Source organism: Apodemus sylvaticus, chromosome 3 (genome assembly GCF_947179515.1).
Source record: "Apodemus sylvaticus chromosome 3, mApoSyl1.1, whole genome shotgun sequence".
Taxonomy (NCBI): Eukaryota; Metazoa; Chordata; class Mammalia; order Rodentia; family Muridae; genus Apodemus; species Apodemus sylvaticus.
The window spans coordinates 103,813,481-103,831,634 of record NC_067474.1 but is presented as its reverse complement, the minus strand read 5'-3'; the positions used below and the strand labels follow the sequence as shown (position 1 = coordinate 103,831,634).

At 41.6% G+C, this 18,154-nt stretch overlaps 1 protein-coding gene across 1 annotated transcript; it reads right to left on the bottom strand.

The window, feature by feature from the left end:
• Positions 1-4,920: 4,920 nt before the first annotated feature.
• LOC127680451 (Kruppel-like factor 18) lies at positions 4,921-6,614 on the bottom strand. Its single transcript, XM_052175900.1, is given in 2 exon segments — positions 4,921-6,557; positions 6,560-6,614. Coding segments are annotated over 2 exon segments (1,692 nt in total).
• Between the last annotated feature and the right edge of the window lie 11,540 nt (positions 6,615-18,154).

The window sequence follows — 18,154 nt, the reverse complement described above, 5'->3', positions numbered from 1 at the left end:
TGGACTTCCCAGGTGCCTGACCTATGGCTGTAATTGATTTTTCCTGTTTCCTTCCCTGGCCTCTAGTATATATATTGCTGGACTCACAGTAAAGCTTTGGCATTCTCCCTACAGAATGACCCATGTCTGTGTTTTTTGTTAATCCTCCAGTGCTATGCCTGATACTGGATACAGTGGCAAGCCCAGGTGCTGTCGTCCTGTATTTCTTTGACTGAGATATTTATGTCCTGCTTAATGTCCTGAATCATTATCATGAGATGTGATTTTAAATAAGAGTCTTGTTTTTATGATATGTTGGTGTATCCTGGAATCACTGTGGTGGAAAAAAGTGGGTTCTGATACTTTGCATATGCCAAGTTGCTTATGTTCCTGTACTTGCCTCTTGCCAACTAGTTATCCCCGGTGTTAATTGGTCTTTCTCTCTCTGCCTGTGGCTTGTCCCTCCCACAAGCCTGTGTGTCAGAAATCCTGGGATACCAGTTCACTCTGGGAAGCATTTGGATAATGATAATGATATCCCACTTGCTGGTCACCCTTTCACCAAACACCCTTCCTATGATATCCCACTTCCCAGATACCCATCCACAATCTTGCCATCTCACATCTGCCTTCCCCCCCCCTTTGACTGTATGAAGGCGATTTTACAGCCACCTATACTCCTCCCAGCCTACTGCCTAGTATATCCATACACTGTGACATTAAACTTCCCCAGGTCCAATGTACTCTCCTCCCATTACCGTCAGGCAAGTCCATGCTCTGCTACACCTGTGTCTGGTGCTGGGGATCCATCCAAGTTCATTCTGTAGTTGATTGTCTAGACTCTGGGAGAACTGGGTAGCTAAGCAAGCCTATATTGTTCTTCCAACAGGGTTGCAATCTCCCTCTGCCCCTCCAGTTCTCTCAGCTCCCTCACCAGGTCCCTGAGCTCAGTACAAGTGTTGGCTCCAAGCATCCACATCTGTATTGATCAGTTGCTGACCTGACCCTCCAAGGATCTATCATACTAGTTTCCTGTCAGCAAGTGAGTCTTGACTGCAGCAGTGCTGGGTTTGTCATCTGCAGACATGATGGATCCCCTGCTGGGGCAGTCCCAGGAAGGCCAGCCTTTCAATCCCTGTTCCTTTCCCCTGTTCTTCCTTTGGACAGGAAAGGCTCCTGGTGGAAGGATGGGGTCACACTGGCATCTCAATGTTTTTAAACAAGAAATGTTCCTATTGCCACTCTTTAAAGAGTATTGTGAATAGTCTTCATTTTCAATGTGTTTTATTATTTGCTCAGAAGTCTATTGTGTGTGGGTTTTAGTTTTTGGTTTTGTGTTTGTGTGTGTATGTGTGTGTGTTGAATTTTATCTTGATAATTTGCAGAATGTGTTTAATAGCTGTAACAATTTCTCTTTTTAGATTTTGTTTTTGTTTTGATGTACAACATCATTACATCATTTCTTACTCCTTTTTCTTTCCTTCCTCAAATCTCTCGTATATATTTTATCTCTTTCGAATTTGTGTCCTCTTTTATCACATTAAGTGTTGTTACATACAAACATATATGTGTGTGTCTGTGCACATATATATTCCTACATATATCCTGCTTGAACTATGTGTTACTTTTATATGTTTTAGAAAATGAATACTTCATCATTTACTGTTTTTTTTTTTACATATAAGAGTGATTTGTCTGTGTTAATGTGTGTATACTACATGCATTCACTGCCCAAGAAAGCTAGAAGAGGGCTTTGGATTGCCTTGAACTGTAGATACAGAGGATAATGAGACATCCTATGCATGCTGGGAACAAACTCTATTCTTCTTCAAGAGCAGCAAATTCTCATAACCAGTGAACCATCTATCTCTCCCTAGGTTTAAGAGACTTAAGGGTTTTGATATACAGGAGCTCCTGGGGACTAGATCACCAACCAAAGAACCATGGCTCTTTGGAGGATCCCATGGCTTTGGCCATGCAAGTGGCAGAAGATGGCCTTGTTGGACATAAGTGGGAGGAACAGCCCTTGTGCCTCAGGGATTTCATGCCCTAATATAGGGGAATGCCAGGGCAGAAAGGCAAGAGTGTGTGTGTGTGGGTGGTGGAGATGCAGGAGGAGGAGGGATGGGATAGGGGTTCCAGAGAGGAGACCTGGAAAGGGGATGACATTTGAAATGTAAATAAAGAAAATATCCAATGGAGAAAAAAGTGTTGTTGATATCATTACAAGACCAAATTCCTCTCTGTGACATCAAGTCTCTGTAGCTGCATTGTTGGAATCACTTCTTCCCATCAAACCTATTCTGTATTAGCCTGGCAGTTCTGGACAGGACACTATTATCTCTTATCTCAATGGCTTTGCATGTTTTGTTATTGTTGTTGTTGCCTGTTTTTTCATTAATTGCTTAAAGACTATATGGTATTGTCCATCTCCTATTACTATTAAAATAATTACAATCTTTTTTCATATATAATTTGACAATCATTTATACCATTGTACTGTCAGAATTTCATGTAATTCTTTAACTTCAATGAATTTAGGGATATATTTTATTTATTTTTTAATAGAGAAATTTAATAAATAAATTATTAAATAAAAATAAATATTCAATGAAGAAAACTCATCACAGATATAGCAGCACTTTTATTACTTGCCTTACAATTAAAATACATTGAACTACACATATTTAAATTTTCATAATATACTTCATTATTGAAAACATTTTTAAATCTAAATATATTTTATCATATTCTTTTCCTCCTTTAACTCCTTCCAGATTCTATTCCTGTTCCTACCCACCCAACTTTTAAGTTCTTTCTCCAAAGAAAAAACAAAAAATTCAACATACACACCAAAAAAAAAAAAAAATCAAAAGCATCCAAAAAAAAAAAAAAAAAGAAAGAAAGAAAGAAAGAAAGAAACCAAAGAAAACTCACCTGCTATAAAAAAAAAAAAGCACACATGCAAAATAACATGTAACCCATTTTTGGTCAGTCTGAACATGAGGCCTTCCCTGGAGTGGTTGATCTGTCTGGTGTGACTCCACTGGAGAAAACAGATTGACATTTTTAGTGTGTCTAAAGGAAATTTCAGTTGCTAACTTTTTCTCGGTAGTTAGATTTCCATTTATTTATTTATCAGTTTGGCGGTTCCTCTGAAAATTGGACATAGTAGTACCTGAGGACCCAGATATAACACTCCTGGGCATATATCCAGAAGTTGCTCCAACATGTAATAAGTACATGTGCTCCACTAGGTTCATAGCAGGTTTATTTATAACAGACAGAAGCTGGAAAGAGCCAGGATGTCCCTCAAGAGAGGAATGGATACAGACAATGTGGTACCTTTAAACAATGGAGTACTACTTAGCTATTAAATCAATGTCTTCATGAAATTCTTAGGCAAATGGATGGAGCTAGAAAATGACATTCTGAGTGACTTAACCCAGTCAATCACTAAAGAACATACATGGTATGCTCACTAATAAGTGAATATTGCCCCAGAAGGTAGGAATACCCAAGATATAATTCACAGACCGCATGAAGTTCAAGAAGAAGGAAAACCAAAGTGTGGACACTTTGGTCCTTCTTAAAGGGCATACAAAACACCTATGGGAGGAAATACAGAGACAGTGTGTAGCAGATTGAAGGAAAACCATCCACAGACTGCCATTCGTGGGGATCCATTCAATATACAATTAAGGAACCCAGACACTATTGTGGATGCCAAGAAGTTCTAGCTGACAGGAGCGTGATATAGCTGTCTTCTGAGGGGTTCTGCCAGTGCCTGCCAAATACAGACTGGATGCTCTTAGCCCACCATTGAACTGAGAACAGGCTTCCCAATGGAGGAGCTAGAGAAAGGACCTTAGGAGCTGATGGGGTTTACAGCCCCATAGGAGGAACAACAACATGAACAAATCAGGACCCCCAGAGCTCCTAGGGACTTAGCCACCAACCACAGAGTACACATGGAGGGACCCATGACCTCAGTTGCATATGTAGCAGAGGATGGGGTGGTCAGGTGTCAATGAGAGGAAAAATCCTTGCACATGTAGAAAAGTGAGTGAAAAAGAGGGAAAAAGTGGAAAGAGGATAGCATTTGAAATGTAAATAAAGTAAATATCTAATAAAAATTTAAACAGTAAATACAAAAGAAAAACAAAAAATCTCACAGACCCTGCCACTGCTCTATCTGATGGAGTCAATTTCTGGTTTGTTGTTTTGTCTTCTGGAATGTGTAAAATGGAGCATTACCCAGAGTATAGTCTATTCTTTAGGATCATTCAAGTTGGGTGTAGAAAAGTTGTTTGTTTTGTTTTTTGTATTTGCCATTGTATATGATGATACATGAGTGTGGTTTTAATTTGAGGTTTTTCAGTGGGCAAGTACAATGACTCTTCTTCGTGTGTCTGATTTCATCTAAATTTCTCCTGTGAAATATCTCAACATCTAGTTCAATTGGACTGTTGGATTTTCATAATATTGAGTTTTTTCACTTCCTTTGTCACACATGTGGTTTGTGAATATTTGAGTTGGAGGTAGCTTGTTTATCACTTTTAGTGATTTTCAAGCAAACATTTTTTTGAACACACTGAAGTTATTATGTCTTTCTATTATGAACATTGCATTTGATTTCAAATTTAGGAATGTGAACTGTGACAATGAACAGTTTCCTACTTTTTAAAGTATTTATAATTTTATGTTTAATTGATAATAAAATTTCATTGTACACAATTTTGATTCAGGCTAGCTACACTTTTGTCATTACATCTCTGCTTTCCTTGAAAAAAAAAATCTGTTGGGAATATTTGAGTGAGACCATTGCTGGGGCCCACTATTATCCCCAAAGTACTTGATTAGTGGTCAGGTATGGTGACTGAGAAGAAGGAAGAAATATGTTAGTATAATATGATATGGTATGGGGAGGGGAGTGGGCATTCAGGTTGCAGTGGTGGGTGATGTTTGAAGATGGATCCTCTGATGCTTTTTGAGATAATCAGGTCTGGAATAGCTTTTGTTGCACATGTCACAGGTGTAGGGCCTCTCCCCACTGTGCTTTTGCTTGTGTCTCTTGAGATCTTCTGAGCGGAAGAATTTCCATTTGCATCCAGGCTCATCACAGGCATAATCCTTCTGACGTGTGTGTTTCTTCTTGTGGTTTTTGAGGTGGTGAGACTTTTTGTATGATTTCTGACAATCCTGATAGGTACAGGCGAAGCTCTTCAAAGGATGAGGGTTCTTCCGGGACACTGGGCTCTTGGTCTTGGTGTCTAACTTCATCTCTGCATGTTGTACCTGGACCAAACTGGAAGCTGAAGAGTTTTCCTGAGGTTGTCTTTGGACCAAAGGGGAACTTGAAGGATAAGGGTTTTCATCCACATATGAGTCTTGGGGACTAAGTGAAGTCACCTGCCAATCAAGGCTTCCTTCCAGATTAGGTGTTCCATTCTGACTTGGGCAGACATTTTCATCAAAAGAGGTCTTTATCTGACCCAAATAGAATATCTCTTCAGAACTGGGACTTGTCTCTGAATGGCTAGCCAGGTTCTCTTCTGGACTGGATGTTGTCCTCTTAGACCCATGAAGAGTTGTGTCAAAACTAGAAGTCTCTTTCTGAAACTCATAGAAAGACTGGCCAGCAATTGAAATTGATACCTGGTGATTCACAATCAAATCCTGGTCACATCTGTACCCTGATGAATGATACCCAGAGAGGGAGTGCTCACCACTGAGGAGATTCTCCTGATCTCTGGAGACATTCTGAACACTGAAGGATTTCATTTGGTCATTTGTTTGGTCACAGTTAATTCTCATCTGAGGCTCAGAGAAAACCTGGTTTCCATTTGGCAGTATCATCTGATCTCCATAGTATTCATTGTCAGCTACTGGGCTCTCCTGGTGATTCCTAAAACGATTCTGTTCAGAAAATGATGTTATGATTTGATTGGGATAAGGGGCCTGTGTATAACTGGGTGATGTCATCTGATTCCCATAGAGAGTCAGATGCCCTACATTACTGTGTAACATTTGATTGTACTTGGTCTGGTAACCATGGAAAGGCATGTCATGTTCACCACTGAAAATCTGGTCATGTTTAGAAGCAAGGGAGCGATCTACATTTGGGTCCTGGACTGCCTGACTTCCAGAAAGCACCTTTTGATGATTACCAAAGTTAATCCTGGGATTCAAACACATGTCTGTATTTGTGAACAAGAGGGTCTTGTCATAGTTCAGTGTCCTCTTCCAGTAGCCTTAATTGTAGAGAGTATCCCTGGTGTCAAGTTCTGATCTCTTCTGGGAATGAGAGAGGCATGTCTTCGGGGTGCTGTTGAGCTGCATGTGCTGAGGGCCTGCAGGGGAGATTTTCTGCTCAGCAGACACAACTTGCTGGTACCAAAAAGAGGTCTCACTTGGCTCTCCAAACTGGAAATCATTGGCTTCTCCCAGGTGTGCTGTTGAACTCAGAGTACAAGCTGCATCTTGGTTGCTACAGGATGTTGATGCCATCACTGTTTGTTTCCAGGTAGGCATATCTGGGCTCTGTCCTGATACAAGCTGGCTGGACCCCACAGGGAAGGCTGGGTATTCAGGGATCTTGGCTGGGAAGCAACTGTGTTTTCTGCCATCTCCATATAGGCTTCACAGAAGGTGTAGGAACTCTCCATGTTCTTACACTGTTGGGAAAAGGAGAACACTGGGCTGAATTAGATATCCCACTGTGAGAGCTTAAAGTCATTGAGAATACACATATTCAGTGGACAGACAGAAGTTACATACATGGTAGAAAGAAGGCAGAGAATGTGTGCTGGATGCCAGGGCTTCACACCTTCTTTGGTTCTGATGAATGTGGAATGGTCAAGTAAAACTCAACTCAATTGCTCTGGGGTCTCCTTTTGTAAAGCTCATCCTGATGTGGTCAAAAGTTATGATTCTACAATTTGGTAGGCCATACCTTTCAGTGGGTAGGGCCTCATATCTAGGGAACTTGCTTAAACATTACATCCCTGGCTCTTAGAATTCAGAAGTTGCTTCTGGCTAACCAGCCTCTTAGGTTCTTGGGTGTTAGCTTGCCTACTACCATTTACTTAATGGCTAATGTGCACTTAATAGGTTGTACTCATCCATCTTGGAAGACAATGTGGTATAGGATTTGTTGGGGGTATTGTGGTGGGTTTGTAAAGGAGTAGTAGAGTTCAAGTGAGGGTTGTTTTGGATGAAGATTGTGAATAAATATAAAATTGTATGGTGTCGTTGAAACCTCTTGCAATGGAGAGTTATAGTGCATATGAGGGTAATCTCAATAATGGGAATCTCAATACAGGATCTGGTGTGGCCAATTTTGGATCCAGGCCAGTCTCCCTGGGGAAGGAATCTGCTGCATTCTCTAGTGTCCTTGTTCTATGGGGTCCCATCAAGTTACTCAAATAATATAGACTTATGCAAAGAGAGAGGTTCACTGTCAGCATACTGACAATAGGAGCACATTGTCTAGGATTATATCCTCCTGGCTCATGGAACCTGGTGTAAGGATGGACAAATGAGAGAAAAATCTAATTTTAAATTTAAAAAATTGAATGATGAATTCAAATATTTAAGAAAGAAAGAAACAAACAAAGAAGAACAAGAGAAAAAGTGAAAGAAAAAATAGAAATCATATCATCATCATAATTATCATCTTCATCATTAGCATCAATATGATTTGTCACAACATGTAGATTAAGAAAATAAGTGTAAAGTTTGGATGGATAGGTATACTCTTGAAATTAATTCAGAAACTTGTAATACATGAAATTAAAACTTGGCAACTGCTAGCACAATCTTTCACCTTTTCACCAATTAGAAAATGCTCCAAAAAGTATCCTCTGGTGTTCTGTGATGGTATCTTTGCAAAAGCATCACTGATTAAAACACTTATTAGTTGTTCAGCTCAACATCTAGCCCTCTCCCAGGAAACTGGGGACCTCCTCCCACCAAGAAGATTCCAAGATGTTACAAGGCAACTTGTTTTTAAAAAAGTCTTTTACTACTTCAGTCTAGTCTCAAATTTAGTATTCTTTTTTCTCTAACTTCTGATCCCAGACATGGAAAATATTTGCCTGAAAATTGGCTCAGGTCTCTATTTCTTAACATTATCATATAACATAGCTGCAGGCTACTCTCTACTTGATACCATTCTACATTCCTCAGTTTTAAAATATTTTATATTTTTTAAATTTATAAATTTATAAATAAAAATTCTATATTTTTGTTTATGATTACTAAATAATAATAACAAGTATGGGAAAAGAATAAAATCATCCAAATATTGATTGAAACATGTGGCAAAATGTAGAAAGATTCCTTGAAATTGTTTTCATAAGTCCAAGCAGCAGAAAACTGGACTTTTCTTCATGCGCTAAGTAGTGACATAGTAGCTGGTGGGATTTACCCTGGTCTTTCTCAAAGATAAAGTTGAAGAATCAAAACAACTTTTGAGTTCTAGAATGAGGCTCACACCTAAACCTAGTAAAAGCAAACCAGTAGCCAGGATCAAACCTAACAGCAAGAAAAATTGAAGCAATTTCAGCAAAATCAAGGATAAATCATGCCTGCCCAGTCTCTCTCTATCTATTCAATATAGTATATATAGTATGTATTCAATAAATAAATTAGAACACAGAGAACAAAATAACCCTATTAAAAGTGGGGTACAGAGATTAACAGAATTTTTAACTGAGGAACTCAAATGGCCAAGAATCACCTAAAGAAATGTTGAATATCCTTAGTCATCAGTGAAATGCAAATCACAACAACCCTGAGACTCCACCTCTTACCAATCAGAATGGCTAAGATCAAAATCTAAAGTGATAGCAGATGCTGAAAAGGACTTGGAGAAAGAGAATCACTTCTCCATTGCTGGTGGGATCGCTAGATGTTACAAGAAACCTGGAAATCTGTCTTGCAGTTCCTCAGAAAATTGGAAACAGAAAATTGGAAACCTTAGGACCCAGCTATACAACTCCTGGGCATATACCCAACAGATGCCGCAAACAAAACAAAACAAAACAAAACAAAACAAAAAACAAAACCAAAAACCCCAGGCAGTGATAACACATGCCTTTAATCCCAGCACTTTGGAGGCAGTTGCAGGGGGATTTCTGAGTTCGAGGCTATCCTGGTCTACTGAGTGATTTCCAGGACAGCCAGTGCTGTACAGAGAAACACTGCCCCCCCCCAAGGAAAAGCAGAAGGGCCTTTGTCCTATGAAGGTTCTATGCCCCAAGTGTGGCAATGTTAGGGGAGTGAGGAGGGAGTATATGGGTCCTTGGGGAGAGCAACCTCATAGAAGTAGGGGGAATTAGAGGGGGAGGGGATGGAGTCTTTTGGAGGGGAAACCAGGAAAGGCATAGCATTTGAAATGTAAATAAATGAAATGTCCAATAAAAAACAAGTTATGGAATGCATCTATATATGTAGTCTGCCAGCAGCTACATGTGAACCGGGTTACCTGTTAAGAGAATTTTGAGGTTACAGGGACAGGGAGGCGGAGAGACATGAGTCAACTCGGGAATTCCGGTCAAGTCTGGTTTTAATAAATTTAAGGCAAGTTATATAGTATTTTGGGGGATCGACCACCCCCCCCCAGAAGTCGGTCGCTTCAAAGGCGTTCCTGTGAATTCTCCTGGCTCCAGGTCTCAGCAGGTTGCCTGCCTTCAGACTGGCGAGTCAGGTAAACACCGCCTTGGGGGTGGTGTCAGTAGTCGAGGTGCGGAGCCTATTGTTCACAGGAACAAAGGCGGGAGGTAGCGATCGGAAGAGTTTGGGAGCTGCCAGCCAGCTTAGTTGCGGGGGGGGGGGGGAGTGGGAGGAGACAATTCCCCCTTAATTATTAATTTTAAACAACTCAGTGGAAATAATTAAGTTCATCCAATGGATGACGGGCATTCATCAGTGAGTGAAAGCAGAGGCCCTAGCCCCCTTAAGCGTTACGGACATCTTTTTCAGGGGGGGGGGGGGGGAATAGACCGCCATTTTTTTCAAGGACAGTCTTTCGATGTCAAACCCCCATGCAGCTGGGCATGCTTTTCAGGGAAACTCGGAGCCAGGATTTTTTTCCCTTTCCCTTGCAGTGCCTCGCCTCGCACCTCAACTGATGCCCATGTTTGTTATATTAACAAACATGCATAGTTCCAAGTACCATGCAGCCTCCTCTCTGAGGATTCCACTAGCAGAGTAAATTCTATCCGGATAAGCGCTGGCTGGCTATAATACTACCCATCCTCAACCTGGAGCCATCGCTGAAGGAATTTCGTCTTCTGAGTGTTATCTGCTTGAAATATAAAAGGAGATAAAGAGAACAACCTGTTTGGTTAGTCTTGGAAACTCAAACCGGTTTTAGTTTAATTGAAATTCAGTGGCCTCAGGCAAGAGGCCTGGCTTGCAACTTAATTTGCAAGAACACAAAGGAACTATACCTTCCCAAGTAAATGGGAAGCGGCTTGAAAAACAGCCTTTTGAATTAATTATACTTACCAACAGTTTTGGGGGTGGAATTTACCTGTTTTACCAATCTCTCTGGTAACCAACGTGCTCCGTCTTCTTCCTGGGAGAAAACACAAACAGACCCTCTTCCCCAGATCAAAACAGGGTCTGGGCCTTTCCATGTATTATTTAAAGGATCCCACCACTTAACCATGGCGTAGGAATTGGAAGTAGCTGGATGCCAGTGTCGGTCTGCAGCAGACTGACCTTTAGCATCCATTTGGAGAAAATTTAAAACGAATAAAACAAAGGCAAGATGTGATTTAGGAGACCTGGGAGGATATAAATTCCCCTTCTTAGTTTTAATAAGCCAATTTTTAAGGGTGCAATGGGCACGCTCAACGATTCCTTGCCCCATTGGATTATAAAGAATTCCAGTTTTAAGTTTTATATTAAATTCCTTACAAAATGAGATAAAGTTCTTACCAGTGTAGGCTGGTCCATTGTCTGTCTTAATGACCTTGGGTAATCCCATGGTATTAAAGGCTTGTAAACAATGATCAATTACATTTTTAGAGGCTTCTCCCGTATGCAGGGAAGCAAAAATAAGTCCCGAGCACATACCAATACAAACATGTATAAATTTTAATTTCCCAAATTCTGCATAGTGAGTTACATCCATTTGCCAAATTTGATTGGGCATAAGGCCACGTGGATTAACCCCTAAGTGGGGCACTGGTGCTAAAGTGAGACAATTGGGGCATTGCTTTACAATCATTCTAGCTTGTTCCTTTGTGATCTTATGACGGAGTCTCAACGTATGACTAGAAAGATGAAATTTATCATGATCACATTTTGCCAATTCTACGGGTGTGAGTGCCAAGGCTTGTCCTATTAGTGCCTTGTCAATGCACTCATTACCCTGAGCCAGAGGTCCAGGAAGACCCGAGTGGGCTCTGATGTGTCCTTTATAAAAAGGATTTTTCCTAGCAAGAATGATACCTTGCAATTGTGAAAACAAGGACCCAGCTGGCGTATTAAAATTAAACGTGCCACAGGTTTCTAATTGCGGTATTGAAAATGCAACATAAGCACTGTCAGTAAAAAGATTAAACGTACTGTTTACAGTTTGAAAAACACACAGCACTGCTGTAAGCTCTGATAACTGAGCGGATAACCCAGGCGTTTCTACGACCACCTGTTGATTGTTAATACGATATCCGGCTTTTCCTTTAGACGAGCCGTCTGTGAAAATTAGGAGTGCGCTCTGCAACGGGCCGTAGAGATGTCATTTTAGGAAATACAACCTCATGCATATTAAAAAACTTTATTAACTTGTCTTGAGGATAATGATTGTCTATACACCCTTTAAAACCAATCTGAGCTAGCAGCCAATCTGTGCTATGCTGTTTTAGCCATTCATCCTGATTTACACTGTAAGGTTGTAAAATAACGTCTGGCTCCTTGCTGAAATAAGTTAGCGCCTGCTTTCTACCAAGCATAATTACTTGGGCCACTGCCTCAAAATATGGCAAAATATTATGCCTTGAAGACACCCTCAAATGAATCCACATCAGAGGAGCCTTTTGCCATAATAAACCTGTAGGCGAGTGAGTAGTATTAAAAATTAGCAGATGCAGAGGTAAAGAATAATCTATATAGGTAACAAATTGATTTTCAATAGCTTTCTCCACTGTCTGTAAAGCCAAAAGTCCTTCTGAAGTTAATAACCTAGGAGACGTTGGATCAGCATCCCCTTTAAGAATATCAAATAAAGGTTGCAATTCTCCTGTTGTAAGCTTTAAATACGGCCAAAGCCAATTAATGTCACCCAATAACTTCTGAAAATCATTTAAAGTTTTCAAATTGTCCCTGCGGATAATTATCTTCTGGGAAAAAATTGCCTGGTCTGTAAGTTTAAAACCCAGATAATTATATGGCTCCTGGATCTGAACCTTTTCCGGCGCTATCTGTAACCCTTTGGCGACCAAGGCGTGCTGTAAATCTTTAAAACATAAAAGCAAGGTCTGAGGATTTTTTCCTGCAATTTGAAAATCATCTGTGAAATGGATAAAGTAAATATCTGGCCATTTCTGTCTCACAGGTTGGATGGCCTGTGCTACAAAATTCTGGCATAAAGCCGGGCTGTTAGCCATACCCTGAGGGAGCACTGTCCACTGAAACCTTTTCATAGGCTCTGTAAAGTTAATAGAAGGAACACTGAACGCGAACCTTTTGCAATCCTCAGGGTGCAATAGAATAGTAAAGAAACAATCTTTTAAATCTATGACTATTTTATGAAACCCTTTAGGGATAGCCACCGGGGATGGAAGACCCGCTTGTAAGGTTCCCATGGGCAACATTGTTTCATTTACCTTTCTTAAATCCTGTAACAATCTCCATTTGCCGGATTTTCTTTTTTTAATTACGAATATTGGCGTGTTCCATGGAGATAATGACTCTATTAAATATCCCGCCTCTAATTGTTCCTGCACTAGCAAAGAGGCGGCCTCCAATTTCTCCTTAGATAAAGGCCACTGATCAACCCACACAGGATTGTCACTAAGCCATTGAATTTTATCGGCGTGGGGTGCAGGCAAGATAGTGGCCATTACTAAAAATGCCCCAGACTTCTAGAGTTAGGGTTTGCCTGGGAGTTTTTAAACTTTCTAGTGCCATGTCCTTCATTTCCAAGCCCCTGAGCAGGTACGGATTCCTCCGACACTGTCTTTTGCTTAGAGGTGATTTCATTTGGATTACACAAGATTAAATTCATCTGAGATAGGAGGTCTCTACCCCAGAGGGTAGTAGGCAAGTTCTGCATCACAAAAGGCCGAATTTGTCCTGAATTCCCTTCTGCATCTTTCCAAGTTAAAAGTCTCGCGCTCTGTTTGGGGTTATTTGTGTAACTGATACCTTGGAGATGTGTTAGGGTCTCAGTCAATGGCCAATTACACGGCCAATCCTGTCCCTTAATAATTGTAACATCAGCTCCCGTATCTATTAATCCTTCAAAACTCTTTCCTTCAATAGTCAATTTAAGGTTAGGTCTTTTATTTGTGATAGATTGAACCCAAAACACTCCGGAGGAGCCAAAGCCCTCCTCCCTGAGGCGAAGCAGCCATAATTTTTATTTCTCCCTCATAGTCACTGTCTATATCCCCTGGATAAATCTGCAGTCCCTTTACAGTAGAACTGCTTCGTCCTAACAGCAATCCCCAAGTGCCTTCAGGTAATGGTTCGAAGACTCCCGTGGGCAAAACCTGAACACACATCTCTGGCGCTAGTATGGCATGGAATACACTGCAGAGGTCCAATCCTGCACTTCCTGGTGTAGCTCTGGCGACTACACCAAGATAGATTTCCTTGGCTCGGCAGCAGCTGTGCCCCACAGACAGTTTGGCCTAGATGCATCGGGTCCTGGGACTGGCCCCTCCCCCTGTTTCCCGACAGGGGTCTGCCTTGGAAATTATTTTTGGACTTGCATCCCTTTACCCAATGATTTCCTTTTCTACACTTATGGCATGTTCCTGGTGGACCACCTGATTGCCCGTTTATAGTAGTTTTATTATCAGGGCAATCACTTTTAAAATGACCCAGACTACCACATTTAAAACACCTTCTATTTCCTCATCTCTGCGAAAGAATTCCCTGGATTGTGGTTCCCTGCAGCGCTGCAGCCATAGCTAAACCCTGATTATAGGAGGGACCGATTTCAGAACAAAGATGAATGTAACCAGCTAGGTCTGTCTTTCCCCTATGGGGTCTAATCGCCTCCCGGCAGGCCGCATTAGCATTCTCATAGGCTAGTTGAGTAACCAGAGGATTCTCTGCCTGAGAATTTCCAAAAATTCTATTACCAGTTTTTAGCAATCGATCTACGAAATCTTGAAAGAGTTCGTCGGGAGCCTGTTTCACAGCTGTTAGATTTCCACTAAGATCTCCCTTAGATGGTAAAAGATTCCATGCACGGCGGGCAGCCACCACAATCTGCGCATACACTGCGATGGGAAACCCCATCTGGTTATTATTTCCTTCATATAGGCCTTCCCCCAGTAACATCTCAGCTTTCCATTCTGGATGGCCTGCCTGATTGTTAGTGGTGGCGGTTCTTTTGCTAGCCTCATGCCATTCAGAACTCCAAAGCAAGAAATCTCCCCCTGACAACGTGGCTTTGCACAGCGTTTTCCAATCCTGTGGAGTTAAATTCGACTCTATCACAGTATCCAATAACGCCTGTGTAAAGGGAGCTGTCGGGCTGTACTGGGCTACGGCTAGCTTTAATTCTTTTATCACTTTAAATTCCAAGGTCTGATATTGTCTAATCACATTGTCCTGGTCTTCTATCTCAAGGACTGGAAAAGCTAAGATTTCTGACGTATCCTGCCCCTCCCCGCGGGCCTGGTTTATAACTCTTTCTAATGGCGACTGGCGGGTCTCCGAGTTATTGTTCTCTCTAGTATTAGAGACCCTTTTTTAGCTCCTGTAACTCATTAGTCAATTTCTGCAATTTAATTTCAAATTCTAACTTTTGTAATTGCATGTCCTTCTGGATCTAGGCCGCTGCCATCAAGGTCATAGGCAGAGCAGATGGCGCTACAGGGGGCCAATCTTCTCCATGAACTTCAGTCGCTCCTTTCTCGGGATGAGCTATTTTTTTTCTTACAATAGACTCATCAGAACTGTCTCTGTGTTTACGAGACTTAGGGTGTAGAGAGTCTTCTCTTACAGGGATCCTTTCTATAAGGCTTTCTACTTGAGAATCCTCAATTTCTTGAATGACACCTAATTCTTCCAAACCTCCTTCATCTATGATATCTTTAATAAGCGTCCAAAGGCAGAGAGTGATATTGTCTGCCTTGGCTGCCTTTAGTGAATTACCAATTCTCACCCAAGTTCTCTCATTTAACGTTCGTTTTTCTTGGAACCAAGGACAACAAGAATATATCTGGTCCAAGAAATCCTCTAATCTTTCTTCTTCAAACCCTATCCCTTTAGCCTGAAGCAACTCTTGAATATTGCGGGCGCAAATTTTGCGCAAACTTTCCTGTCCCATTTTTCCCTATCTTTTCAACCCAAGTGGCCACTGTGCCGGGTCAACACAGTTTGCTTGAAAAACCCGTATCCCTCTGCACTCACAACAATAGAAAAATTTTTCCACTAGCGCTAGTTTTTGACCTCTATGTTGCTTACCGTGCGGATACCATTCCTTATCACCTTTTCTGCGAAGCTTCGCTCGATAGGGTTACCTCAGGAAATTCTCCCGTACCAGGTTGCCCCACGTTGGGCGCCAATTATGTAGTCTGCCAGCAGCTACATGTGAACCGGGTTACCTGTTAAGAGAATTTTGAGGATACAGGGACAGGGAGGCGGAGAGACATGAGTCAAGGCGGGAATTCCGGTCAAGACTGGTTTTAATAAATTTAAGGCAAGTTATATAGTATTTTGGGGGATCGACCACCCCCCCCAGAAGTCGGTCGCTTCAAAGGCGTTCCTGTGAATTCTCCTGGCTCCAGGTCTCAGCGGGTCACCTGCCTTCAGACTGGCAAGTCAGGTAAACACCGCTTTGGGGGTGGTGTCAGTAGTCGAGGTGCGAAGCCTATTGTTCACAGGAACAAAGGCCGGAGGTAGCGATCGGAAGAGTTTGGGAGCTGCCAGTCAGCTTACTTGCGGGGGGAGGAGACATATATATGCATGCCATATATGCAAACTGGAAGCATTTGGCTCCAATGCCAGTGTAGGGATGGATGTGTGAACAAGTTGAGGAGAAGCTGAAAAATGGGTAAATCTTCACGCTTCCATGTCCTTATATACACCTCCAACAGAAGGTGTGTCCAGGATTAAAGGTGTGTCAACCTGGTTTAGGAACTTTAGATTAAGTGTGTGTGTCTTCCACCTTCCTTTCTTGCCTAGAAGTCATTAACAAAAATCAATCAGAAAATATCTCAGAGATGTGTCCTCTTGTATTGATATTTGTTTTATCTAGATATTTTCAAGTGGCAACCAAGAGTACACATCACAACCTTGACCTCAGAAAAATGTGGTTTCAGCTCCTTAGAAACATGAAAAGTAGAGTATACCCCAGCGAGTAATACTTCCATTTCTCATGATTACAATCAGATGCCTGCAATACCTCAGTATCCCAGTATTCCCATGTATACTTGCTAATGATCTCTTTCTTTGCCTTACCTCCTGTATTTGTCAGGGTTCTCTAGAAGAGCAGAACTTGGTTTTGTTTGTTTGTTTGTTTGTTTTGTTTGGTTTTGGTTTTGGTTTTGATTTTGTTTTTTTTTTTTTTTTTTTGAGACAGGGTTTCTCTGTATAGGCCTAGGTATCCTGGAACTTACTCTGCAGAGCATGCTGGCCTTGAACTCAGAAATTGGCCTGATTCTTCCTCCTAGAGTGTTGGGATTACAGGTGTGCACCACCACCCCGCAAGAAGCAGAACTTATACAATGAGTCTTTCTATACATTTATAAAGGCAATGATTTGTTAAAATGGCTTATATAGGTTGTGCTAACCCTAAAACAACAATGGTTCCATGTGGTCTACAAGAGTAAGAATCTACTACTTGTCCAGTTGCAGAGGATGTATGTCTCAGTTGATCAGTTATTATGATTATGATAATCATTATTATTTAATCTTTATTTTAACAGTCCAAGCTTTATTCCTCTCCAGCTCTACCCACCGATTATTCCACATACTAAATCTCCCACCCACTCCTGTCTCTAAGAGGATGACTCCACACTACCACATAAGACATCCCCACACTCTGGGGTTCCAAGTCTGTCAAGAGATAGTTACATCTTCTCTGACTGAGTCCAGACCTGGCAGTCCCCTTCTGAATATAGGGGGGGGGGCTCCTAACAGCTGGTTAATGCTCCCTAGTTGGTGGCTCAGTGTCTGAGATTTCCCAGAAATCAAGGTCAGTTGAGACTGCTGGTCCTCATATGGGATCACGCTCTGCCACAGCTTCTTCCAGCTATTTCCTAATTCCATCACAGGGATCACCAGCTTCTGTAGAGTGGTTGGATGTAACTATCTGCATCTGACTCAGCTGCTTGGTGGGCCTGTCAGAAGACACTCAGGATAGGCGCCCCTATTTGAAAGCATACCAGTATTAGTGTCAGGGCTTGGGATGTTCCCCTGAGCTGGATCAGAATTTGATCTTATTACTAGAACTCTTTTGCTCAGTCATTTCCCCATTTCTGTCCTTCTAATTCATTCAGATAGGAATAACTCAGCATGAGAGCATTTGACTGTGGATGGCAACCACATTTCTCCACTTGATGCCATGTCTTTCTTCAGGAGGTCAACTCTAGAAGTTTCTTCTCCCTACTTATGGGCAGTTCAGCTAAGGTCCCTCCCTTTGAGTCCTGAGACTTTCTTTCCTCCCGGATGTCTGATACATTCTAGAGTGTCCCCCACCTCCACCTCTTGTGCCTGGTTGTTTCCATTCTTTCTGTTGCCCCTAGGGCTTCTGTATTTTTCCCCATGCCACCCAATACCTGATCTTGTTCCCCTTTCCCCCTCACTGTCCCTCTCTCACCCTGTCCCCTCCCTCCCAATGCTCTCTGTGGTTGATTTGTTCTCCCTTCTAAGTGGAACTGAGCCATTCTTACTTCGGTTTGTTAACCTTCTTGAGTTCTGTGGATTGTACCCTAGGTATTCTGCACATTTTTTGGCTTCCATCCACTTATTACTGAGTACA